At 56.3% G+C, this 26,535-nt stretch overlaps 1 protein-coding gene across 2 annotated transcripts in view; it reads right to left on the bottom strand.

The window, feature by feature from the left end:
• The window catches only part of HHIPL1 (HHIP like 1), a 29,221-nt gene extending 6,191 nt beyond the window's left edge, over window positions 1-23,030 (bottom strand). For both annotated transcript variants that reach the window (XM_030883390.2, XM_060295271.1), the window contains exons 1-8: window positions 22,749-23,030; window positions 15,318-15,964; window positions 12,410-12,553; window positions 9,717-10,045; window positions 9,196-9,322; window positions 7,069-7,214; window positions 3,759-3,840; window positions 1,249-1,331 (exon numbers count right to left, since the gene is read on the bottom strand). In XM_030883390.2, coding sequence (XP_030739250.1) covers window positions 1,249-1,331; window positions 3,759-3,840; window positions 7,069-7,214; window positions 9,196-9,322; window positions 9,717-10,045; window positions 12,410-12,553; window positions 15,318-15,964; window positions 22,749-23,030 — 1,840 coding nt within the window. The remainder of the gene's footprint in view (window positions 1-1,248; window positions 1,332-3,758; window positions 3,841-7,068; window positions 7,215-9,195; window positions 9,323-9,716; window positions 10,046-12,409; window positions 12,554-15,317; window positions 15,965-22,748) is intronic.
• Between the last annotated feature and the right edge of the window lie 3,505 nt (window positions 23,031-26,535).

The following is a 26,535-nucleotide window of genomic DNA, read 5'->3' as shown; positions in this document are numbered from 1 at the left end:
GGCTCCTACTTCTCCTGCTTCCTTCACTGCCTAGGCTGCCCTTCCCCGGCCTCTGCAATGCACTTTCCTCTCCATCCAGGCTCAACCCTCAGCCTCCAGGACCTTCCCAACCCGCCCCCTCCACCCCCAGCTCTGCACTGCTCTGGGTCCCCACGGTGCCCAGCACAACTTCTGTCACAGGGCCTGGGACACTAAATGACCCCTCTGTTTGCCCCAGCCAGGACTGGGCCTCGTCTGACTTCTTCTGTGGCCCCAGCATCCAGCACACAGCGGGTAACTAACAGAAATGCAGAAACTGCTGAATGAGTGAATGGAAAACTCTGCCAAGGCCCCAAACCAACTGCAGCTGGAAGTGAATTCCCCAAACAGCCAGCTTCCCCAGACTTCCTCTTCCTGGTGGGGCACCCCTTCCTCAGGGCCGGGTACCCCCCCACCCACTCAACCTCCCCCTCTTCCTGCCCCCCACCCCAGTCTGCCAGCTGGAGACCTGCTGGGCACGCTCAGCCCACTGAAGTATTTCCTTTGGCCCACAGGGCGGTTTTGAAAATTGTGACCTAGTTGCCAATATTTTCAAATCGGGAGATTGTGTAATAACAACCCGAGAAGGCAGGGACCATATCTGCTCACTCAGCATTATAGCCCCAGTGTGAAGCGCATGTATGTGGTGGGTGGATGGATGGATGGATGGATGGACAGTCTGCTTGTCCTGAGAACTGGAAGATCTGACAACACTGGGGCACTCTCTGTTCCCACCTAGCTTGGACCCAGTGGAACAGCCCTCTCCTCGGGCCATACCCTCTTCGGATGGCCCCAGATCCCATGGGTGGTCACCGTGGCTTTGCCTGGCCCTCGGCCCATGAGGATCTGTACCCCTCTCTCCCCACCAAGCTCATCAAAACAGAACCTTCATATAGCAGACCCAGCCCAAACGCTCCCCTAGGCGCCCTTGCACCTAGAATAACTCATTCCAATCTTGAGATATACCCTCTTTCTCTGTCCCTCCCAAGAACTCTGAGTGAACCTTGCCTGGGACCAGCTACTTCTCCCTTTGCCATGCTCGTCGTGAGGCCTGCAGCCTCTGCATGAGTGGAAGGAGGTTTAAGCAGCTCCACCCACTCCTGGTAGCTCCTGTGCACAGGGCCCAGTGCTGGGCATGGGGGCCAAGGAAGGGCATCCACATCTGGAAGAGGGGCAGCGGGTGTGGGTTGCAGGAACTCCCGCCGTGTCCCCACCTTGGCGGACACTTACTTTCTTTGGGCACGAAGTGGACGAGGCGGCCCCGGACCTTCACGTGGGCGGCTTGGATCTGACACTTGCCGGGTGGTGCCCGTCTGCAGACACACAAGAGGTCATGAGCCGCACCCTGGGAGCCCGCCCCGAGCATGTCCCCCCCGACATCACCTGCCCCCTGCAGCCAGGAAGGAAGGGAAAGGGCTGGTGTGCATTCAGGCCTGGGCACGTGTGCGTGGTAACAATCGTGGCCACTTACGGAGCAGTGACCCTGCTGGTCCACGCCTCCCAGACCCCGAGAGTCCAACCCCAGGACAGGACCCCCCTATAACGGCCTGCCAAGTGCCCGCTCAGCCTCTGCCTGCGGAGCAGGAGGGCCACTTCTAATTCTCAGCATGAAGTGTCCTTGGGATGTGATCAAATGTCACAGTCCTTCTCCCCAGCCTGCCGGTCCAGCTCCTGTAACTGTCACCACAGCCCCATTCCTGCACTTTACCCTGGTTCCCATTCCCCACAGCCTCTGAGGAGGGTTTCTCTCCGCCCCTCTGGTTCTGGGATTTCTGGTGATACAGAATCAAAGGGAAAGGTTAAGTCGATCTAAAGAATAAAGTGGGGAGAGAGAGAAAGCCTCGGGGCTGGCAGCAGAGCTGAGGGCTCTGGCGGCCTTGGAATGTGAGGTTGGAGAGGGCTGGGAGAGAAAAGAGCCTGAGAAGGGTTGCCAGGGCTATGAATTGGGTCTCCTTGGACATCTCTGAGGGGCACAAGTAAGGAATGGAATCCCATTTTAATGAGCTTCTGGCCGTTGATCTGTGAGTCTTTGAATGGGACCGACCCTATTCTGGGACCAACCCACGTGGGTCCAAGACTTCAATGGGTCCCAAGAGCACGAGGGGGAAGCCCAAGGGCTGAAGCAGCCACGTGACCTGGGGTGGCTTTCAGACAGCCCTGGCAAGAGAGGGAAACTGAGGAGGGACGTGGGCCATTCCCCCCAGAGGTTGAAACACAGCCCAGCTCATGCCCTTCTCCAAGCTGCAGAAAGTGTGGGTTTTCCGGCTGCTTTGAACTCCACATAATAGCCACACGCTTCAGACGGACCCAGCTGAGTTTTGTTCCTTAAGGAAATTACATAAAAATTTTTGTCTTGCCAAAGGGTAGGAGATACACCAAAAAATGCCACAGTGTTTATGTTTGGGCGGCAACGATGACCCCACCCTACCCCCTCTGCTTCCCATTTCTTCATTTTCCAAATGTTCTGGAACGGCGCCCCTCTTCAATATGTTGTGGATGCACAAAATTACGTGGATTCCAAAAGAGAAAAATGAAAAAAGGGATGAGAAGGGTCACGGAGGGAGGGAGGGAACGGGGGTCTAGCCTGTTGCTGGCTCCTCCCACCCACGAGACCTTGAGCAGAAATCCCTAAGCCTCGGGTTCCCTCTGTTGCGCGGGGGGCCATGAGCCCAGAAGGATGCGGCACAGACTAAAGGCAACAGTGGGTCTCAGGCAGCATCTGGCATGAATTAGGTGATATTTCCTTAGAGAAGCAGTCTTTTTTCAAAAACTGGAAATAACCTAAATGTCCAAGGGACGGATCAGGCAATCACGGTGCAGCGACTCAACAGAAAATTATGCCGCCATCAGAAAGGAGCCTTCTGAGGGTAATGTTGCAACGTGGAAATGTTTATACAAAATAAGGATAGACCTACGAAGAAAAATGCAAAGTTTGCGTGTGCTGCTCCACAATGACATAAATCCAAAGAGGGCCGAGACCTCGGGGAGAGGAAAGGAGCAAGCGCTCATGTTTTTCTTGATAAATAGTTATGTCAGTAATTAACAGTTTTGTGCTTTCAGCAGAAAAGTGCGGTCAACAAGGAATGTCTGAGAAGCTGTCACAGACTAGAGGAAGCTAACAGGACGTGATGACTAAATGCAATGTGGGGTTCTGTATGCGATCCCGGAGAAAAGGACACTAGGGAAAAACGAGAGACATCCTTTTGTTTTTAAAGTATGGAGTTACCTCAGTTAAAAAAAAAAAAGTGTGACAGTTAATGAATAGTAATGTCCCAATATTGGTTCATTAATTGTGACAAATGTACCATGATAATGTAAGACGTTAGTAATAGGGAAAACTGGGTGAGGGGTATATGGGAAACTCTGTACTATCATTGCAACTTGTCTGTAAATCTAAAACTGTTTTAAAATTTAAAAAAAAGAATTAAAAAAAAATGTGATTGTGGGGTCCATATTTATGGGTCCCCACTGGTATCTTTGGTGCCCTCTTAGCATGAATAGAACTGGACTTTGAGGCTGGCAGATCGGTTTTGAATCCAAGATCTGCCCCTCACCAGCTTTATGAACTTAGCTAGTCACTTCCCCTCTCCAGGCCTCAGTTTTCTCATCTGAAAAATGGGCATATTAACTACAACCACCTTAAGGAGTGGTAGAGAGGGGAAATGAGGTAATGGAGGGGAGGGCTCCCGGCAGACCGTAGGAGCTGAGGCCATGATGGGCGTGGGGTGGGGGGGACTCACCTGGAGGGGTCGATCACTTTGTAGACAACCCCACGTGCCACTGTGGCACTTGGCACGCCCGTTGACATGAAGTACAGCTCCCCTTGGACAAGAAAAGGGGCAAGAAGTGAGAACACTGCCTGGAATACCCTCCCAGCCAGCCCCGCTGCCCCACCTCAGGTCTGAGGTGCACCCCAACCTCAGTGAGCCAGGAGGGGAGATGCTGCAGGTCAGTGTAACTCTCCAGTCCCCAGAACTGGAAACTGAGGCTGAGAAAGGCATCCAGATGTGCCCAGGGGCCTCTGCAGCACAGCCTCCCGGGCTGCCGGCTGCTCTGCCCGGACCCTCCCAGGCTCTGACCTCGGGACTCTTGTCTCCTCCCTGGTGACCCAGCCCCACGTCTGGTCCCTGCCTGGGTTTCATGCCCAGGATAACACACCTCTGAGCACCAGCGGAGGTCCACAGCCCAGCTCCCCACTGGCTGCTTACTGATGACGCAGCCTCCTCATCCCCACAATGGGCCTGCCTCATAGGGCTGTTGTGAGGATGAAAAGAGCATAGAGGAGATGCTCCATCAGTATGAACTATTATTGCTGCTGCTATTGTCATCGTTGCCCAGGGTCCAGGTCCTGCCAAGTCCTTGGGGACACAGTCTCTCTCCACTGACCAGCAGGCGCCTCCCAGGCGAGTAGCAGGGGCAGAGGAGTTCGTGCTTCGGGAGTCTCTAGTGTGAATCCCAGCCCCTGCGCTTGGCCCCACGTGAGCTCCAGCAGCTCCGGGACAGCCCCACGCAGAGCCTCTGTTTGTAGAAATGGAATTATGAGCACCTGGTGCCACGGATGCTCTCGGGGAAATTGAGCTTTCTGCTCTCTCCCACCCCCATCCTGCCCCTGGCCCTTGTTCCCACAGGTACCCACGCCCAGGAATTAAGCTTAATTATTCTCAGCTTCCAGATGAGAAAACAGAGGCTCAGAGAGGTCAAGTGACTTGCCCAAAGTCATGCAACTGGTGAATGGTTAAGCAGGACTGGAACTCAGAAACATCTGCTGTCCCCAAGCCCACGCTAACATAGGAGACGTGGTAGCTGGGAGGCCCAGACACAGGCCACATGTGGCTCGTTATGATGGTTCAGCCATGCTAACACCTTCTGTCCTTGTAAGAGGCAATGGAGAGCCCTCCCAAGGATGGGGGTGGGGGTGGTTTCCCCAAGGAGAGGCCAATACAGACAGTGAGAAGGGAGCTTGAAGGAAAGTATGTTCCTGGTGACTGGTGCAGTCAGGGAGGGCTGCATGAGGGAGGTGTTTGAAAATCAAGGCCCAGGAAACCTGGGGAATTCTGGAAGGGGAAGACACTTGAGAGGTGACCTGTGCAACTGGGGTAGACTAGCTGTGGTGGGGAGCTGGGGGCTGGGGAGGGCAGGATGCTGAGTGGTCAATGGCCCCTGACCTCCCTCCAGGAGCACCAGCCCTGCCTTGGTGGGTGGTGGGAGCGTGGCCGGTGGGAGTGGGGCGGGGGGGGGGGGTGTCAAGTTGGTGGGGGGAGGAATAGGCCCACAAGGCGTGATGCACCCTGTGGGAGGGAGCAGGGCCCCTGGCAAGCAGGCCCCTGCTGGAGAGTCCATAGGCACAGCTATGAATTTGCATGTGGCTTTGAGCCTTACTTCCCTTTCTGGGCTCCTTTCTGGAGAGAGGCCCTTGGGAGCGGCCACAGTCCCCTCCCTGGCTGTGCAGCCCTCCTTGACCCTATGCTCCAGGCGCTGGAGCAACTCGGAGCTCCCCGCACATGCTGCTCCCTTGGCCTGGGTGCCCTTCTCCATTGTCTGCCTTTGCCTGACCAAGCTTGTGCTTGAGGTCCTGCTCTGGGAGGCCTCCAGGGGCCAGGCTATGTCCAGTGCCCCCCACCCCACGACCAGGCAGGAAAAGTCAGCCTCAGTTTCCCCATCTGTAAAGTGACAGCATTGGACCGGGTGCACCCCAAGGCCCCATCCAGCCTTAATCTGCGGGAAGCCCCCAACCCCGTGCATGGGCGGGGAGCCCCCATGGCAGTACTAAGCCCTGCCCAGGGCCACACTACCCTCCTGGTATCTGCGGTATGGACTGTCCCTGGAGGACACTGGGCCAGCAGAGGTCCTTGTTTTGCAATTTGCACGTGTCAGAAGATCATGCAGAGAGGCAGAGGCCAGAGGGAGCTGGGAGACGTTTGCTGGCATCTGACCCCCAGGTCTCTGTGCCTTCCGGGGCCACCTGCCCAACTCACCAACATGCTACCCCTGGGCTGTCTGTCTTTGAGGGGCCTCCTCCTGGCTGTCCAGCCCTTGGTGTCACTCAGAGGGCTGAGGAAGGGCCCCCTGGGAACTGGGCTTTCCAGGCCCTCCTCTGGGTCTGGGCTCTGGAGGCGGAGGAGGGTGGGGGGAGGGCATCCTCCCCTTTCCAAAACATGTTAACTCCCTAATGACCAAAAGAAATGGCTTTCAAGGGCCCAGAGGGCTCAGGGAGGGTGGTGGGGTCTGAGGCTGCCCTTTTGAAAATTTAGACTCTGACGGGTATCGGTTCAACAAAGGTTTCCCAGACTCAGGCCTGGGGGCTCTGGGCACTGGGCCCTGCAGGGGACACCTCTCGAAAGGCCCCTGGAAAGGCGTTGCTTAGTAACCTGGCCAAGCATCCACCAGGCCCCACTGGGGGCCCCTCAGCTTTTGTCCAGGGACAATCCGGGGCCAAGGACAAAAGCGGGATCCAGCCTCCATGGTCCTTCTTCCTCTCCCCTCCCCCTCTGCTCCTTGCATTGAAAACACAAGTGCCTGAATGGGGGACCCACTAACAGGCAAGAAAGCGGTGCCCACCACTTTCTGAAGACAACGCGGCTTCATTTATAGGCCCGGATACATTTGCCATCAGGAACCCAGGGAGCTGGAGGTCCCCAGGGAGGCACTCTTCCCCCACCTGCCTGCATTTCCACTATCACAGATCCTTTCCTGGTCCCATAACTGCCCTGGACTCTTACCTGTGGGGTCACACTATCCCTCCTGGCAAGCCTGCCCAGGGTGAGAGTTGGGGAAAGGGAAGGACGGGGACCACTGCTCCCATCTTCCAGATAAGGAAATGGAAGCTCAGATGAGTGAGAACTGACACCGAAGCAAGGCTCAAGCCCTCTGAACACGTCAGTCTCCAGCCAGAAGGTGATTTCAGGCCTGAGATGCCATCCCTCGAATCCCAGGCCAGAAGGACCCATGGGGTGGGGCACAGTCCCAGGCATCAGCGGCCAGAAGGACCCATGGGGTGGGGCACAGTCCCAGGCATCGGCAGCCTGGATGGAGAGCCTCAGGAGCGCTCACCGGCCTCGTCCTCCGCGAAGGAGATGATGTGTGGATAGTAGTTGTTGATGAGGCCCGGGAACGCACAGGTCTGGCCACGGCCCATGCAGATCTCATTGTACCGCCACTGGCCTGTCCCCAGGTTCTCTCGGAGGGACATCAGACGCCTGCGAAGGAGGATGGCCTGTGGGATCATGCCTGGCAGGGTGCCCGAGGGAACCCCACCCACCAATCCATCCATCCAATCATCTATTATCCATGCAACCAGGACCATACATAACTTGCAGGGTCCAGTGCAAAGTGAGCATTCAGGGCCCCTTGTTCAAAAAGTACTAAAAATTTCAAGACAGTAACAGCAGAGCATTAAACCAAGCGTGGGCACTTCTGAGACGGAGCCCCGTGTAAGCGCACAGGCCGCACATCCATGAAGCCGGACTCAGGTGCAGGCTTTACTGAACACCTGCTACGTACCAGAAGCACAGGGGTGAACAAGACCAGCTTGGTTCCTGCCCCCTCAGCTCAACCCCACCTGCTGACCAGCAGGAGGCAGTCAGGAGCTGACTTCCAGTTCAGAAGCCTCCAAGGCTGGTGCCCAGGAGTTTCCACATACTCTGGAGCTGCCTCCACTTCGGAGCGTGAAATGGAGAATTTGGCATCTTCAGAAAATGTTGATCTTGTCCCCTACTCCCTTCTATGCCTGTCAATCACCTATTGATACTTTCAGGCCCTGCTCGGTCATCCCCTCCTCTGGGAAGCCCTCCTGACTGCCCCTGTGCTGGGCTTCCCCAGCACTGCTCACAGGCTCTCTGAGGCTGGTCTCGAGTGGACCGAGTGTGGGTCTGTCTCCCCGACGTGGGTATGAGGTACTCGCCAACTCTGTTGCTTTGGCCCTGGCACAAAGCCTGACCCAGCAGAGGGGTTTGGGAAGTGTTGGCAAAATTCATTGAATTTCTGTGTTCAGGTGGCTTGGGCACTGCTGGGGGACGGCAGAGGGAAAAAGGAGAATCAGGGTAAAAAAAAGGGGTTTCATCTAGACCCATTTTCCAGATGAGATAACTGAGTCCCAGAGGGAGACCCTAAGCTGGGGGGAGGACCCAGCAACCAGAGGCCCAGGTCAGGGTTCTCTGTCAGCTCCAGCTGTAGATGCACTGGCCACAAGGCCACCCTAGGTCAGCAGCCTGGAGGAGGTAAGAATTCTGCCATCCTCGGGCTTCCTTATTTCCTCTCCCAAGAGACCCAGTTCAGCTGCCCTTACATGGAGAGGCTAGGGTGGGAATAATTAAGAACTGGTGGTCCAGTGGTTAGAATTCCACGCTTCCACTACAGGAAGCCCGGGTTCAATCCCTGGTCAGGGAACTAAGATCCTACAAGCTGCACGGTGTGGCAAAAAAACAAACACACAAACAAAAAATTCATTTCACATGAGGCTGGAAGGGTCCTCAGGTAACCAACAGATCCTTCCACCTTATTAAACAAGCAAAAAAAAAAAAAACACAGAAACTGAGCACATTCTAGATTCTAAGTGCTGTATGTGTATGAACAGGTCTCAGACAACCCTAGTAAGCAGGTACTATGATCATTTTGCAGGTGAGGAAACTGAAGCACAGAGTGGCGAAGTAAACCGGCTCAAGGTCACATGGCTAACAAGCGTGCCAGGCTTTGAACACAGGCCATCTCAGCTGTACTTTTAAACATCATGCCAGGTGTGTAACTTCCCTGGGCCTCTCTGGTCCTCAGTTTTCCCCCTCTATACAGCAGGAGAACGAGATGGTCATGAGTCTCCGTAAGCTCCCCTGGGGAGAGAGTCTGACCCACAGCAGGCTTGGGAGGTATGTTCTACCCACTCTGAAACCTGTTTGGGGTGTGACTCATCCCAACCCCTCTCCCAGACACACACACACACCCTCTAGGGGCTCAGTGGAGGCAACACTGCCATAAAGCATGGCTCCACGGGTCCCACGGGCAGACCCCAGCTGGAGCCCCAGCTCCCCTCTCTCCAGCAGGGTGACCTCTCTGGCCTGTTGGCGCAACGGCAGGTCCTGGCTCACAGGAGCCAGATGGCCCCGGGGCTGTCAAGGGTGTTGTACATTCCCCCACCTTTCACCTCTGCAGTCCCTGCCCCCTCAGAAATGTTGTCAGGCCACTTACCCGCTCATGAAGTCTCCGAAAATGTAGAGGCCGTTCAGGTTCGGGTACTCGCAGCCCCGGTACACGTAGCCCCCAGTGACCGACTTGCCCAGTTTGTGCGGGTAGGCGAAAATCGGCAGCACATCATCTGCAGAGGCGGAAGAAGCTGGGTGAGTCTGCGGCCGGTTCCCAACAAGGCTTCTTGGGTGGTCCTGAGTCTTGCTGGGGGGGGGGAGGGGAGGGAGGAGGGAGGGGAGGGAGGAGGGAGGGGAGGGAGGAGGGAGGGGAGGGAGGAGGGAGGGGAGGGAGGAGGGAGGGGATGGGGGGAGGTTCCCGAGAGGGCCCCAGACAGTCAACCAGAAAGGGTGGTGTTTCAAGTTTGTAAAGCGGGGGGAGGGCATGGGTTTGCGCGGGCAAGGAAGTCCCGGTCGGGGGCGCGGTTGGCCACGGAGGGAGGCGTGGGCGCACAGCCGTGGAGTGGGGGGCAGATCCGGGGAGACAGATTCTCGAGGGCGCGGGGGTAGGGGGCGGGGGGCGGTCACCGAGGGAGGTGTTGGCACACAGCTTGCGGTCGTAGCACTCGAAGCCCTCGCGGGCGCGCCAGCCGTAGTTGCGGCCGCGCTCCACCAGGTCCACCTCCTCGAACTTGTTCTGGCCCACGTCGCCGCAGAAGAGGCGCCCGCGGCCCGCGCCCGACGCCGGGTCGCCGCGGTCGAAGGAGCAGCGCCACATGTTGCGCACCCCGAGGGCGTAGACCTCTGGCCGCGCGGCGGGGTCGCCCACGAATGGGTTGTCGGACGGGATGCGGTAGAGCGGGCCGCGCTCGTTGCGGTTCACGTCGATGCGCAGCACCTTGCCCAGCAGCGCCGACCTGCGGGCCGGGTGAGAGAAGGAGCCGGCTCGGGCGCTGCGGGGCAGGTGCGGGGATGGGTGTGCCGGGGCCCGCGGTCCACGGCCAACCCAGGTGCAAGGAGAGCCTCGGCTGTGCGGCCAGAGACCCCAGGTTCACGGCCTCCTCAGCCACTTACCAGCTGGGTAACCTCATTCATTCATCCGACATTATGGGGCACCTCACCAAGTCCCAGGCCCTGTCCTAAGTATTGGGCACACACACCATCTATGGCTTTGTTTCATCCTCACAACGAATCTTTTAGGTAGGTGGGTGCTATTGTGATCCCCTTTTTACAGACAGGGCAGCTGAGCTCAGAAAGGGCATAAAACATTCCCAGGAAATGATAGGACTGGGATCCAGCCTAGGCAGCCTGGCTGCAGAAATCCAAGCTCTTTACCACACTTTCTAATCTCCCCGGACCTTGGTGTCATCCACTGTGATATTAGGTGGTCCCTCTCTTTCCTGCCTACTCACAGGGCTGTGCTACAGGGTGCAAATCATGCCAGAAAAATTATTTCTATTTACAGCTTTCTTCCAGCACCTAGCACAGTGACTGGCACGTAGCAGGTGCTCATGAAGTGTTTGCTGAGCGAATGAATGAACACCTGCAATCAAAGTCAAGTGCCCCATACAAGAGTACAGGCCAGGGCAGGGAGACGGGAGAGAGAGCACCTCAGATCTTAGCAGGAAACGGGAGGCTGGGGTACTCGCCATCTCTCTCATACACCCCCAGTGCCATCGCAGCATGTCAGAGAGCCAAACAGTCCTCAGAAGCGGTTTAATTCACCCCACACTCCACACACACCACCCTGATCTCAAAGATGAGGGGGACAACTTGCCAGGTCCCTCAGGCAGCTCTGGACCGGAAGCGAGGCCACTCCTCGGCACCGTGCAACATCAGCTTCTTGAGCCCTTGGAGCGAGGAGACCTCAGGATGTGCCCTCCAGAGCCACGCAGAACGGGGTGCAGCCCTAACCTCCATGCAGCCCCTGGGGGTGAGCGGCTTTTGGGTCTCATTCATCGCATAACAAAAGTGACACATGATGGAGCCTGTAACATGCTTAAAGATGTACGCCCTCTTCATCTGTGATTTTTTGATGCGCTTACTTACTGCGTGGTTTTCCCCAGCTGTTAGCATTTTGGTGCACTCCCTTTGGCTTGCTTTTCAAGGCAGGACTGGCTGGTCCGCCCATTTGATGCAACTGTGTACCCCATCATTCTCACATAGCATCAGCACCCAAGCTTTTCCCTCCTCATTAAAGGTACCTCACAAGTATTCTCTTTCATGATGATAAAACGCTCTCCCCCAGTAGATGTCCCACAGTTAATCCCCTATTGCGGACTTCTAGGTTTTGCCCCAGTGGGTTCCTCTCATACGCTCCAGTCTGCTCACCACCAAGCTACAGATTACTCCCCGGAGCCCATACGCCACGCACCAAGCTTTGCTACATAAGTGGGCAAAACTCATAACAGCAAAGTAATGTTTTAAGTCCTGTCCAATTATCCACAAATCCTTAATTTCTATTTTCTCAACTTCATCTCTAAATACATCCCAAACATGAGAACGCTGCAATGATTCTTACACTGTCACATATGAAAGCACAAGTCACAAATTGGGAGCACTTTAATTACTGTAATCAACGGCATACTCGCTATTTTTACTTTCTGGGCTGAGGAAGGTTTTGTGATTTTGACTAAGAGAATGGCGGAGGCTGCCCTGAGACTCCTGGATATCCTCATCTATATGCACGAGGGGTGTGTGTGTGTGTGTGTGTGTGTGTGTGTGTGTGTGTGTGTGTGTGTGTGTGTGTGTGTGTGTGTAAGGAGGGGAATGGTGGCAGGCCATCTACTCAAGTCCAGAAGTGAGGAACTGAAAGCAAGACTATGCTTCAATTTCTGGGCCATCTTGGGTGACCCTTGGGGCAGAAAACCCACATGCCCATCCACACAGCCCTGCCCCAACCAGCCCACACTCCCCATTAGGTCTGAAAAACACCCTTTTCCTTCCTCTGGCTCCAGCAGGGCTGGGCAGACTTCAGAGAAAATCTGATCTTCCCAGAGGCTCTGTGATGTCACCTCTCAGGTACCCATGACAACGTGATCACCTTTATTCTTCATGACTAGATAATGATGATGATGAATCCCATGGGGATTCTTCTTCTTCTCTAACTGATGAGAGGAAGTGACTGGGTTCCCCAGCTAGCTAGCTGCAGACTGAGCTGGGGTCCAAAGCCCTTGCTACTACCCTACACTTCGTGGCTGAGGAAGTAACCCCCCCTCCAGGATAGTATGTAAACTAGGCATATGTAAAACAACCCACCAGCCAACCAAATCAGAACATACTTGTTTTGGGCATTTCCAAACTTTCCAAAGGGGTCTCCAGCCATCCCGCCATCTCCAGTAAAGATGTAGAGGTACCCATCATCCCCAAAGAGCAGCTGGCCCCCATTATGGTTCGAGGCTGGTTCTTCGATCTCCAGGATTATCCTAAAAGAAGATAAGCACCCCGCCCCCCCAAAAAAAACCTCAGCCAAAACACAAAACAAGATCACAGCAATAAAACCTCCTGTCTCCTGGATGCCGTTTCATAGTTGGAAAGACTTTTCATATCCTTTATAGCAGGTGATTTTTATAAGGATCTGGCAGGCTGGGCAGGAGGAATAATTCACGCCATTGTGCCAATGAGAACCGAGAGGCTCAGAGAGGTTGAGCAACTTGCCCAAGGTCACACAGCCCGTAGATAGCAGAGCTGGGACTAGAACTCAGGACTTCCAGTTCTGGTCTAGTGCTTTTTCCACTCTCCCCACAGCTAGCACCTGCCCTGTTAGGATCAAGCGAAGCTGTTGACCCAATCACTGGCACAACTGGTTTCTTCGTCATCACAGCTACCCACACGCCAGCCACTTAAGCTGAGCACTTCTGACACACTCTCTCATTGATCATGTGCCATAGCTTCTAAGGAGGTGGGCTGGATGGTGTGGGTTGTGCTCAGTCACACTCATTCCTCAGCAACCTCCTCTCCTGCCAGGGCGGAACCTTCCACCACACTGCCAGCCAGCTGGCTTCCGGTTAGGGGCTTGCCAACGGAGGATGGAAGGCAAGGAGAAGGGAGGGGCCACATTCCCCTGGTTTCTGGTGCTGCCTCCAGAAGGGGTGGTTGCAGGAAGGGCAACAGTGGCTGGCAAATAGGGACTCCTGGGTTTCCACCCAGACATCTGGGTACCAGGAGGGGCAAAGCTCAGAAGCACAAAGATGCTTTTGCCTTTTGTTCCTCTAGCTTCTCACAGGAACTCATCTTTAGGTAACCTGACCATCCCCTTTTCCTTCTCCATGCCTCCCAATCCCTTTGTAGTCAACTCCTTGTACTAAATTCCCTCTGATCGAAATGCTTAGGCTGGTTTAGGTGTTCCAGGACTGGTGACTGACTTGCCAAGCCCTTATTAATACAGATGAGAAACCCGAGATACAGAAATGTCAAGCAACTTGAACCCAGGACTTTGGACCTTCAGAGCCAAGACCAGAAGCCTTTCTATTGTGAGGCCAACACACACGACTTGGTAAGTCATACACAACCCCAAACTCCAGGTCCTCCATGGAGAGGACAGCTCAGACTGTCGGTCATCCATCTCCCATTGGGGTCTCAGCCCTGAGAAGAGAGACTGACAGCTGACTCAGGCCAGGATGGTCACTCCCTCCTGGCTCTGCCCTGAGCCAGCTGTGACTACTTCTGCCCCTGCAAGAGTCAATTTCTTGGCTTGTACGTGTGAGGTCCCCATAGAGCCTTTGCTGAACCCTAACTCTGCAATATATTCATCTGTTTATTTTGTGTTCCATCTTCAGTCTTCATCAGGAATCAATATTTAAAAGTCACCATTGAAGACACATCCACTCTGTCCCTCTCTCTCCCCTCTGTGAGATCCATGTGATAAACTTGGCCTCTCTTGGAGAACTGGTTGTGCAGCCTCATATAAGGTAATGAGAATTATGTTTTCTCCTTTTGCCCTGGCTGCCGGGAAGCTCACAGGCAAAATCTACATTAGACCTCACATTAGCCAGCATATTTAACTCCTTCTTTTTATAAGTTCAATGTCAAGAGTTTACAATTTTATTGAATGCATCATGTGCTATTATTTGTCTATTTGCCCTCAGATCAGTCCTGGTCCTCCCCTTACATGCTCCTCTACTTCAGGGGGCCAGCTCCTGAAAACTACATTTCCCATGCTCCTCCGCTATATGGCCTCCAGCTAGGTTCAGCCAGTGGAAGGCATTGGCCAGAGACTGGAGGGCGGAGAGTGGGGAGTAGCAGGTGGAGAGGCAGCAGTATTTCTCTCTCTCTCTCTCTGTTTCAGGCAGTGTCTTGGCAGTCCCTGACTCCAGCTGGCTTCAGCTCCCCCCACCCAGGTCCACCATGGTTCTAGCTTCCACCAAGTGGCCCCAGCTCAGGGGCTCCAGTAACCCCACTTCTCACAGCCCAAGAGACGGAGGCAGCTCCTTCCAGTTGTTAAACCCAGAGTTGCCTCCCTTCTTCTCCAGGTTGCTCTTTCATCATTTCCAACACCCGAGGAACTAATTCCCGGTATCAAATTCTGCCTATTTGAGTTACCTGGTACAGGATTTATTTTCCCATTGGAGACAGATTATGCATGCCCTTCTTGCCAGGCTAGGTCAAACCTGTTTTGAAAACAGTTGGGGCATAACTAATACCCAGAGAGCAGGCTGGGTGTTGAGAGGAGCAGAGACCTGGAGGCAAGGAACAGATAAAGCTGTTGGGGGAGGGTGGGGAGGAGAGCAATCTGCCTGGGGGGCAGAAGGTCCAGGTGAGGAATAGGAGGTGGGGCCAGGTGAGACTGGGGCCTTGGGGCCATAGTGCCCTGGTAGGAGCAGTGGGTTGGGCCTGGGAGGCAGGCAGACAGACCAGGGTTCCAGCTCTGACACTTCCTAGCTGTGTGACCTAACAGTCCCATCACCTCTCTGAGCCTCCACTTCTTGTAAAATGGGGCTGTATGAGAACCAAATGAAAGGCACCATCTAAAGTACCTGATCCAGGAGTTGGACATGAGCCGGTGATGTCTGTTTGGCAACTACCCCTCCCCTGATCCCAGAACAGGGGGTTTGGCCCCTCACCAAGCGTGACATTCAAAATATTTCACAACTCCTGGGGGGCGCAACTCCAATTGGCCATGTGTGGTCACGCCAGGGCTCAGCCACGCTCGCAGCCCCGCCCCTCCCGCCTGGGCTCCCGGGGAACCACCTCTCCGAGTCGTGGTCCACAGCGTTCATGTCATCCTCTGAGACCCTGAACTCGCTGATGCGTATCCACTCGTGGAAGCCCACACCCACTGAGTAGTAGACGTAGAGCTTGCCATTGTGCCGGAAGCGGGGGTGGAAGGCGAGGCCCAGGAAGCCCCGCTCGTCGCCCTCCCAGGGCGAGGTGAGCACGGCCTGGCTGATGTTCAGGAAGGGCTTCTCCAGCCGCGAGCGGTCAGGCAGGTAGACCCACACCAGCCCCAGCTGCTCGGCCACGAAGAAGCGGTGGGAGCCGTCCTGGGCGTGGACCATGGCCACGGGGTTGCGCAGCCCATTGGCCACCTCCTCCAGACATAGCTGCAGGCAGCCCATGGCGTCGGCCACCACACGGCCCAGGTTGGAGTTGAGGTTCTCATTGACCAGCAGGTACGGGAAGCAGTAGTCCGTGTCGTCCAGGGACAGGTAGCGGCAGAACTTGGCACGGTTGCCCTCCAGCGTCCAGAGCTCGCGGTCGGGTGACAGGTGGCGGAAGAGGCCCCGGCACGACTGCCACAGGTCCAGGCAGTAGTCCTCGCAGAGCCCGGGCACGGTCCTCAGGGGCGTGGACGGATCCTCTGCGTCGTAGAGGTGGGCCGCATACGGCGAGCATTCCTGCACAGACAGGGACGGCTCAGGGATGCTCTGGGGTGGTCTTAGCAGCTATGTGACCTCGGGCAGGTCATCCCATCTCCTAGAACCTCAGTCTGCTGATCTGTAAAATGGGAGGACGCCATCTGTCCATTACCACCAACTGTCTCAACCACAGCAGCAGCTACACAGGGCCTGTATCTCCTCGCCTTCATTCCTTCTCTCTCACCTGATGCTTCTGTTAGAATAACCACACTATTACCACTACTACTAACATGAGCATCAGGAGCTAATCTTAAGCACCTACTGTGTGCCAGAAAGGATATGAGGCATTTTTATACACTTTCTCTTTTAATATGCTGCCTCTGCCCTATACCTCCATGATTCACTCCACTTCTTAAATTTTTAAAATTAATTAACTTTTTTGGCCACGCTATATGGCACGCAGGATATTAGTTCCCCGACCAGGGATCGAACCTGCATCTCTTGCATTGGAAGCATGGATTCTTAACCACTGGACCACCAGGGAATTCCCTCACTTCACTTTTTTTAGATCCCTACTCAAGGGGCACCTCCAGGAAGTCTTCCCTGACCACCCAGCCACCACCTCCATTCCCTCCTGGCCTCTGACTCGGCTTAAAAAACAAAAAGAACAAAATCTTAACATTCCCTGATATTATTATAAAATCAGTGTGTTTACGTGTTTATTGTCTGTCTTCCTCAGAACCTAAATTCCACGAGGGCAGGAATGTTGCCTGTCTTGGGCACTGTCGTATTCCAGAGCCTGAGACCATGTCCAGCACATAGGAGGCCCACAGTGAATACCTAGGGGTTGTGCTGAGCACTGACCCACCCTGACCAGCCCTTAACAGGGAATAAGGGCTCCTCCCTCCATTATTCATTTAATCATCACAAGGGCCCATGAAGGGGGGCTTCCCTGGTGGCGCAGTGGTTAAGAATCCTCCTGCCAATGCAGGACACATGGGTTCGAGCCCTGGTCCGGGAAGATCCCACATGCTGCAGAGCAACGAAGCCCGTGCGCCACAACTACTGAGCCTGCGCTCTAGAGCCTGCGAGCCACAACTACTGAGGTCCGCGCGCCTAGAGTCGGAGCTCTGCAACAAGAGAAGCCACTGCGATGAGAAGCCCACGCGCCGCAACGAAGAGTAGCCCCCGCTCGGCATAACTAGAGAAAGCCACGCGCAGCAACAAAGACCCAGTGCAGCCAAAAATAAATAATAAATAAATTAATTAATTAAAAAAAAAAAGAGCCCATGAGGGTGAGAGTGCTACAGATGGGGAGACCCAGGTGTGGGCCCCCCAGTGTCACCCAGCGCCATCGGTCAACATGGAGGATCTGGGTTTGGTCTCAGGCCAACCTCATCCTCCCAGCACCGGGGAGGCTGGTGCATGTACACGTGTGAGTGCGTTGATTACACACATGCCCACATGTCCCCCTGACCACCGGGACCCCCTTCCTCCATCCCTTAGTCACCTTGGGCTCAACCCCTCCCAGGCAGGGCCCTGGGGCTGTCCTCTGCTGCCAGAGCTGTTGTTCTGTGACACAAATGAATCAGGAACCCCCCCACCCCTGGGCACCTCTTCAGACCTTCTTGACCTCACTGGTCCTGGGGTCTAACGTCACAGGGCAAAACCCAGCAGCCGTGGCTCACCCCTCACCTCCCACCGAGGGCATCCCCATTGATGAGACGCTTGGGACCCCACTCATCTCCCACGTGGGCCCCATCCGGAATGTGGGGGAGTTAATGCCTGATGTGACAGACCTTTGGCCCCTGGGAAAAGGGAGCTGACAGATAACCTGCTCCGCCTTCCTCCCCCACCCCCCGCCCCAGGACAGTCCTGATTCACAGTTTGTGTGGTTTTCTTGGAACCCCAGTCTTGCCAATTCAAGCATCCGTCACGTTTGGCAGCAGCCGACTCGCAACGGCATTCTCGACTGGGCTCTCCCTCTGCCCCTGGCCACGTCTGCTTACAGCGTCCTCTCACCATAATAAGGGAAAGAGCCATGAGCTTTGCCCCGGGTTCTGCTTTCTGGCAACCCAGGCAGTGGCAACAAATGTGACCAGGCCTCTCCCAGCTTCAGGCTCCAGTGCCCACCACCTGAGAGCTGAGAGCCCCCCAGAGCAGAGGCCTCAGCACCCCAGGCTCTCTGAGGGACTCCCTCGTCTAGAGCCTCTGACCTGAGCATATGTAACTGTTATGAGTCCGGTACCCCCCGCCCACCCCCTGCGTGAGCTCACCAGGCCAAGGCCCGGTCTGACTCAAGCCTGGGCCCCCGAGGCATCAGGGGATGCTCTTCCCACAGCAGGGGAGGCACAGACAGGCACACGCTCCGCCCTCACAGGCAGGGTCAGGCTGGGTTCCAACAGGAGGCCCTCAGGGGCAGAGGGTGGCAGGCTGCCCTCCTAACCGTGTTCTCAGGCTCCTGGCCAGGGGCCGTTCCCTCCCTTTACACGACTGGGGCTCTTAGTCACACCACGGCCTGTCCTCCTGGCCCAACTACTGCTACTGTGGGGCTGAGGGCCACTTGGTGACGTGCTTGTGTTTCTGCTCAGTACTGCCCAGGCCCAGACAGGGAAAGCATTTCCACATGTTCCCGACGGCCAGGCCCCGGCCTCTGTGCAGTGCCGCCTCTCCCACGGTTCCCCTGGGGCCTCTTGTGAGTCCAGCTAGCAGCCGTGGGCGGACCAGGGAGGGTCTGTGTGCGCACACGCCTCATTTAGTCATTGCGAGGTAGGGTCATTGTGATTTCTACTGTATAGATGAGAACCTGAGGCTTCAAGAAGGCCAGGTGCCAAAAAGTGGCCAAGCCGAGGCTCAGACCCAGGCCTCATGAGGCCCAGACCGGGGCTTTTCTCAGATTACTCAGCAGAGTTCCATTCAACAAGCGTTTACTGGGTACCGACTCTGTGCCAGGCACTGTCCTCGGCTCCAGAGACACAGTGGGGAGCAAAACAGACTTCTGAAAGCCAATCTGAAAGCCTCCACTCATCCAAACCCCACCCAGAACTAGAGATGGAGCAGGGAGGGCCTCCGGGGAGCCAGGCTGGAATTTCAGCATCCATGCGTCAAACCCACTGGGTCCGGCCAACCCTTACTCACTCTTACTTACACACAATACAAACCTGGTGCCCAGGCCTGAGTAGTCCAGAGCAGGAAATGACAAGAGGGTGCAGCGGTCGCTGCTCGCAAGGAGTTCAGTCGGCAACTAGCCTCACGGTGGTCAGTGAGGGGGAGGCAGCAGAAAACCCATGGAAAACCAACCCGGTATCACATTGCTTAGCTGTCTGGGCCTTTCAGCACAGGGGCAAACAGCCTGCCCACATTATTGCCCCGAGGTTGCCAATGTGCCGTCACTGACACTCATGACCCATGGTCCTGGGTCCCGAAGGCTTCTTATGTCCACCGTCTACTCTTGAGGTGGACCAAGTCTATTGTTTTTTGGTTCCACCATGCAGCTTGCAGGATCTGAGTTCCCCGACCAGGGATTGAACCCGGGCCCTCAGCAGTGAAAATGCTGAGTCCTATCACTGGACCGCCAGGGAATTCCCCAGGAAGGCTGAGTCTTTGTACACAATATTCTCTTATCGGACGTTCCCTCCTCGCCCACTTCTGCATCTGGCAAACTCCTATTCATGACTCAAAGCACAACTCAACAGTCTTCCCTTACACCTCTATTCTCTCAGGGCCCTGATCCCCCAGCCCTTGTGGATGGTCCTACAGCTCTCTGTCCGTATCTCAGACACAACACTCACCAAGCTGTAATTCTGTAGCTTGCAGTGTGAGCTCTCCACTTCTGCTGTCAGCTCCCCACTGTTCAGCTGGTCTGCTTGACTAGGACTTAATTACCTCTTTGTGTGTCCACCCCATAGGCTGTGAGACCATCCAGGGCGGGGACCCCAGGGCCCAGCACATGGTGGGGCTTCAAGAAGGCAGGCGAAGTGATTAAGAGAGGGGTTTTGGAGTCAGAGCACACTGGAGACTGAGTCTACCATTCCCTGAGTGACCTTGGGCAATTTCCTTAACCTCTCTGTGCCTATGTCTTCATCTATAAAAGGGGAAAAAATTCCAACCTCATAGAATCATTGGGAGGAATAAACTGAAATGATGCATGTGTTTGTTGAACTAATGCTCAGACAATACGGACTATCAAGAGGCAACTCAGTGTCCCCTCCTCCAGGAAGGCTTCCCTGACTTTTTCAGGGTAAGTGTGGCCTTTCTCACTATGGCTCCACAGTCACCCTTGGGAAGCCTTTTGGCCATTCTGGTAAGTGTCTGTGTGTCTGTCTCCTGAAATGAACAAGGGAACTTTTGAGACTGAGCTTGCTACTGGCCCACTGCCTCTGGGCCCAGCACCCAGCATAGGGCCAACTCCTAACAGGCTCCGAGGAAAGGTCTGCCCAGTACCTGAGCCTGCAGAGCATGTTTGCACGGACTTCTATCAGAAACCATGCTTTGATGATCTTAGGTACTTAAAGAGGCCGTCTCAGTTACATGGGAAGTTCGCTATGTGGACTGGCTCCCATCAATCTGGGACCTGAGCTGCCATGTGTCACAAGTTGTCTCTTCTCCTCCTGATGACATAGGCATCAGATGGACGAGGGCAAAGCCCCAAGAAAGGGTCTGAAGGGGCCAGGAGGGACTACTGGCCTCTGGCTAAGGAGCCATCCTGGGCATCTAGAGGAGTGGTGGGTGCCAGATAGGGGCAGGTTCAGGGGGGGACTTGGGTGTAGGCATGGTTTCATGGCCTCTCTCCCCATCTGGAGTCCAAGCAGATGGGGATCCCTGAATGCCGTCATTGACTGAAACTCGTAAATAAAGTACCCTGGCCACGTCCCCTCGTGGAAATCAGGAGGTGCTGAATCCAGACGCAGGCTTGGCTTGCAGAGAATACCATCCCCATCTAGCATTCTCCTTCCCTCCCTCCCACGAGGTCCTGGCAGGGAAACTGTGATCCAGCCTCGGGTGTACTCTCCAAGCTTGCTCCAGACATGAGGTCACTCCCAGAGATGCCTGGGGCGAGATGCTAGTGGCCCTTCTACCGCTGCTTGCTCAAGGCCAGGCCGTACTGGGAAGGTTCCCAAGGAGAGAGGGAGCCTCCTGCCAGGGGAGGGGTAGCAGGCCTGAGCCTTCCCTTCTCCCTCCTCAGACTTGCACACCTTTGGGCCCTGCTGAGCCTGGCACATAGTAAATGCTCAATTAAAAAAAGGGGGGTGGATGCACGTACTCTGCTATGTGATCAGGGTGGGAAGACCAGAAGATCTGCCCCAGGAGTCCCCAGGCAGGTGAGCTAGGGGGACACTTGACCAGACCATTCCGGCTCCCCTGAGATGCACAGTGTAGGTGCTCAGCAGACTCTGCCAAAGGACAGCTGCCCACCCCCTTGCATTCTGGAGCTCCCCAGGGTCTGTCCCCTTGTCTGCTCCCAGCCCCCCCTTATTTCTTACCCAGATGGCTCATTCACATGGCAACGATCGTGGTCCAAGTGCCACCACTGAGTTGTGTGACCACCAAGCAAGTCCCTGCCACTCTGGGTGTTCCCTGAATCAGCCTGTAGGCCCCACTCAGTCCCTGCTCAGGGCAGGGCAACCAGTGGGGACCAAGGAAGCACTAGAGAAACCCAGGCAGAATCATCCACTGAGCCCTGAGTATGTGTCATTTAGTCTTCATGGCAACCCTGGGGGGGGAAGCTAGGGTCGCCCCTGTTGTAAACACGATGCAACTGAAGTGCAGTGATGACCTGCCCAGGGTCGCAAAGCCAGGAAGTGGCAGAGCCAGGATCGAACCCTAGTATGTCTGGATCTAAGCCAGCCCTCTCGCTCCTCCCATCAGCGCCTGCCCCTGCCAGCTGAAGGCTACGACTCTGTGCTGTGTGGGCAGGACCCCTCCACCCATGGGTCCTCCCACTGTCCAGCTGTGGGGCCAGGGCCAGCCTTAGGACTTCTCAGCCTCCACCCATTGCTGGCCAGGGCTTCTGCTCAGGCACTCCGGAATCAGGAGAACGAACAGCTAAGGCACAGTCTGGTGCGAGCAGAAGCGGGAACTCAGCCCCCACAGGGGCAGAGGGGTTTCACCAAAGGGATCTCACTGGGGTAGTCTTGGAGGATGAGAGTGCCTATGCCTACGCCGGGTGGGAGTGCCATCCCGGGAAAAGGGCACAGCACAAACCAAGGTATGGTCTGGAATCACCTGGGACATCTCAGCACCGGGGGTCACCCAGGATCGAGCACCAGCGCACGTCAGGATCCCGGAGTACTGAGGGGCTGTCAGACAGCTCCTCCAGGTTGCGGGAAGGGCCCTCACTGGGAGAAGTGTGCCCCCAAACCCCGCGACAAACCCAAGTCCAGCGCTTTGACCATGCCCTCTGCAGGGGTCTGCGGCTCCCATCTCCCCGGGGGGCAGCGCAGGGGAGCCCCGAGCAGGTCAGAGGCTTCCCACCCTGGTACTCCAACAAGGGCAGGGCTCTCCAGGGCCGCGGCACTGGGGGTCTTTAGGCGGTGCCAGGGCAGAAGAGCCCCCCAAACTCTGAGGGAGTGATGACCTCATCAGGAGGGGAAACCGAGGCCCAGATAAAGCCCAAGTCACAAAGCTAATGATGGCAAAGCCCAGAGCCATCCCAGGATGCCCGAATCTCTGCCCCGTGCCCAGTTACTCCTGCGGGGGTGGGGGTGGGGGCTCGGGTTACAAAGCCCGCCGCCCACCCTTGATCTTGTCCCAGTGGGGTTGCCAGAGCCGACCTCCCATCTAGGAACTAGGCCCCTGGCGCGCGCCCCGCGCGCCCGCTCACCTGGCACAGCAGGTCAAGCGCGTAGCCGGCGCACTCGGCCCAAATCGCGGCGTCCACGCGCGCCGCCAGGGCCCCGAAGCGCCGGGCCAGCGCCGCGTCGTGCTCGGGAGCGCAGCAGCCGAAGGCCGAGTACTGCGCGCAGAAGCGCAGCGGCTGCGGGGGCCGGAAGGGCGGCCTGAAGTCCAGGCACTGCGGGTGCGCCGCGGCGCCGAGCGCCCGCAGCGCCAGCAGCGCAAGCAGCGTCCAGACCCCGGTCCCGGCCCCGGCCCGCCGGCCCGCCATGCCGCCGCCCCGCTCCGCCCCGGCCCGGCCCGGCCCGCGGAGGAAGAGGCGGAGGGAGGGCACCCCCGGCCCAGTGCGGCCCACGAGTAGCCGCCGGCCGCGCCCTGAGCGCCCGCCCCTCGCCCCGCCAGCACCCTCCCGGGGCGCCCGCCCCGCAGGGCCTGGGGTTTGGAGACCTCCCCTGCTAGGAGGTCACCTCTGGTCGGGGACGTCCCGGCGGGACTGAAGGAAGAGGGGCGCGGTGCAAAACTCGGAACTCGGCGCAACCTCTGTTCCCGCCGTTGGGGCAGCCCCTTGCTCCTGGACCTGGAGTCTTTCCAGTTACAATGGCAGTGACCCGGCCTCCTGGGGCCTGGGTGTGGACTGTGTTTCCCGTTGCCGTCTGGGACGCAGCTGGCCCCCACCCCCGGTGCTTTTTAGCGCAGGACGTGCAGGAGCCCCCAGCCAGAGGTTTGGACCCCTGGATTCCCGGTCCTACCTCTGACTGGGCCAGGGGAGGAACACGATGGAGCCAGTGGTTGGGAGTGCTCACAGAATCACTTAAAAATAGGACTGCAGCCTGTAAAGGGCTGGTGGTGTTGCCCTGACACTCACAAGAAGTGAAACGTCGGCCCAGGGTGGGGGGGGAGGATGGGGCAGACTCTAGAATCCAGCCTTGGCCCCCACCCCAGGCTTCTTCCCTTTCTGCCCTCCTGGGTCAGCAGATTCCCTGACAGCCTGGGACTGCAGGCCGGCCCTCCCCACCCCCCACCCCCCGCCCACTCCTGTGTACCTCCTGGGTGGGCATCCAGTCCATCCTCCAGCTCCTGCCCCAGCTTCTGCCCTGTATCATGCACCTGGGTTATGGAACCAGCTTCCCCAGCAGCCCCAGGCCTCTCCTCCCTCCCCATCACCACCACTCCACAGAACCAGAGAGGTTTTTCTGAAAAGCAAATACCATGGGGTCCTTCCCCTGCTGAACCAGGTCTGAGGCCTCTCGGAGCCCAGGGCAGTGGTTTGCACACTCTTTGGAGCAAGCCAGCCCCCTAAAAATGGACCTCTGAGGCCCAGAGATTGTTACGGCCCCTACAAAACTCTAATTCAAGAAATTCTGGGATCACTCTTTGAGCAACCCTGGTGTACAACACACAGAGCAGGCCGGGACTCAGCCTCAGCTCCTGCTGCTCAGACAGGACCCCCTATATGCACGCGCACGTGCACACACACACGCCCCCCCCCCCAGAATCTCATGGCACCAAACCGCCCCCCACCCCTGGGCACTTTCCCAAGTGGACCTCGGCACTTGCTCCTCCCAGGAATGCCTTTCTCCATCTTCTCTGTCTGGCAAACTCCTACTTAGCCTTCATGGCCCCAACTCACAAACCCAGCCTGGGCAGGTCTCTTTGGGCTGCCCTGGGGAAGGGGATCTGTGTCTTTGTGCCACCCCTCATGGCAGGACTGGGGGTGGATTCGATTCTGCAGGACTGTGAGCTCCCTGAGTTCTGTGGCTTAGGCCCAAACAGATGCCGTGTATGAGCCAGAGAGTACACAGAAGATCAAACATCTCTAAGTATTTAAAACAAGGGGAATTTAATGCAGAGAATTGATGACCAAGAAGCCATACAGGGGACAGTGAGGCAACCTTGAGACTAGCAACAGCAGGAATATTCCACAAGTCCCTGACTGACGGAACAGCAGGAAATGTTACTAAAGCCAAGGGGCGAGGGTCCCTTGGTCAAAGTCGGACACCCAGTGGGTCTGTCTGGTGGAACTGGAGGAGGCAAGCCCTTCAGAGATTCTGCCTGAGACAGAGGGAGAGAAATTCCCTGGCTTCTCCCTTCCTCTGGCCTTCCAGCTCCTTTCACTGGCCTACCTAGTAGGTGGAGGCTGGAGCTGAAGCCTGGGAAATGCAGCCCTCAGGGGCCCTCCTGCACACGATCTGGGCAAGGGCAGAGCCAAGACAGGAGCTGAAAAGGGCTTCTGCAATGGCCCCTTCCTCCCAGCCTGGAGTCAGACAGGGTGATGATACCTGTCTCAGTCTGCTCAGGTTGCTATAACAAAATACCACAAACTGGGTGGCTTGCAAGCAACAGAAATTTATTTCTCACAGGTCTAGAGGCTGGAAGTTTAAGATCAGGGTGCCAGCACAGTTGGGTTCTGATGATGGTTCCCTTCTGCATTGCAAATGGCTTTCTTATCGTATCCTTATATGGCAGAAAGAGTGATAGGAAGCAAGCTCGTGTCTTTTTACAAGGGCACTAATCCCACTCATGGGGGCTCCACCCTTGTGACCTAATCACCTCCCAAAGGCCCCACTTCCTAATACCATTGTCTTGGGGGTTAGAATTTCAACATATGAATTTTGGAGGGACACAAACATTCAGACCATAATAATAACATCAACACAGGGCCCTGGAAAGGGTGTATGGGGATGGGAGAGAAGGGGGAGACACGGAGCCTGGGCTATAGCCATGAACTTTGGGGACAGCCTCATCAATGCCCAATGTCATTCCCACAGGAGATGGCCAGGCAGACACCCTCCCCACCAACATACGCACCTGGCATGGCCAGTTACCGAGGCACAGTCTGAGGCCAGAGCATGGTGTCATGCTGAGCCCCCATCCCCATCTGGGTGGAGAACCTAGAGATTTGTTCGTTAGTTCATTTCATAAATGTTTATTAAGCAGCTATGGGGCACTAGGCTCGAGGCCCCTGTGCCCACCTGGCTGTTTTCTGGTGTGCTGCGCTGTCTGACCTCAGAGAAGGCCTGCTGCCTGAGGTCACGGGGAGGGAGGCTGGAGGGCCCGGACTCTGGTGACTCCACCACGGACTCACATTTGCCAGGGTCCCCAACACGCCTGTTGTGACAGGTCTTGGCAGCACGTGGCCACAGAGTCTTTGTGTTGAGACCCACTAGACAGACGAGGAAACACAGGCTGCGTCGCACAGCAAGCTGGTGCCTGAGAGTCTCTGGTTCCTCTCTGGCGTGTAGGAGCTTGGAAGTTGTTAGTCCTGTCTTGCCACTAAGAAAGAGGCTGAACAAACTGAAAACTGGTGACTTTTCCCAGACCCATTTGAGAACTGAGGTCCGAGGGTCAACCGCCACCCCCAAATCTGGAGAGACAAATAAGTCCAGAGTCCCAGCGGTGATCTGGTCACCTGGAGCAGAAGTTTCTGGAACCAGAGCCTGTCGGCAGGCTTCAAAGGTCATGTTGACGAATTGCTGGGCGCTCAGTGCAGAAGAACGGGAGGCTGAGGAACTCCCGGGGTGGGGGTGGGATTTCACAGTCTAAAGGAGGGGCGTGGTTTGGGGACTTTACCTCTAGGAAGCCCTCAAGCCCCCCTCACAGCTCTTGCAGGGGGAGGGGAAAGTGGCCCTCAGTGAAATGCTCCCACAGTGGTCTCCATAACAAAGGCCTACTCTCCAGGATTAAAGGCTTTCTCAGAGGCTGTCCGCCACCCCACCAAGGCAGTCCCCCAACTGCAGCCCCGTCTAACCTGCCTTCTTACCTAAGCGGGGGACAAG

The sequence above is a fragment of the Globicephala melas genome, chromosome 2, assembly GCF_963455315.2.
Source record: "Globicephala melas chromosome 2, mGloMel1.2, whole genome shotgun sequence".
In the NCBI taxonomy this organism is placed as follows: Eukaryota; Metazoa; Chordata; class Mammalia; order Artiodactyla; family Delphinidae; genus Globicephala; species Globicephala melas.
This window is presented reverse-complemented; position numbering and strand designations above follow the sequence as displayed.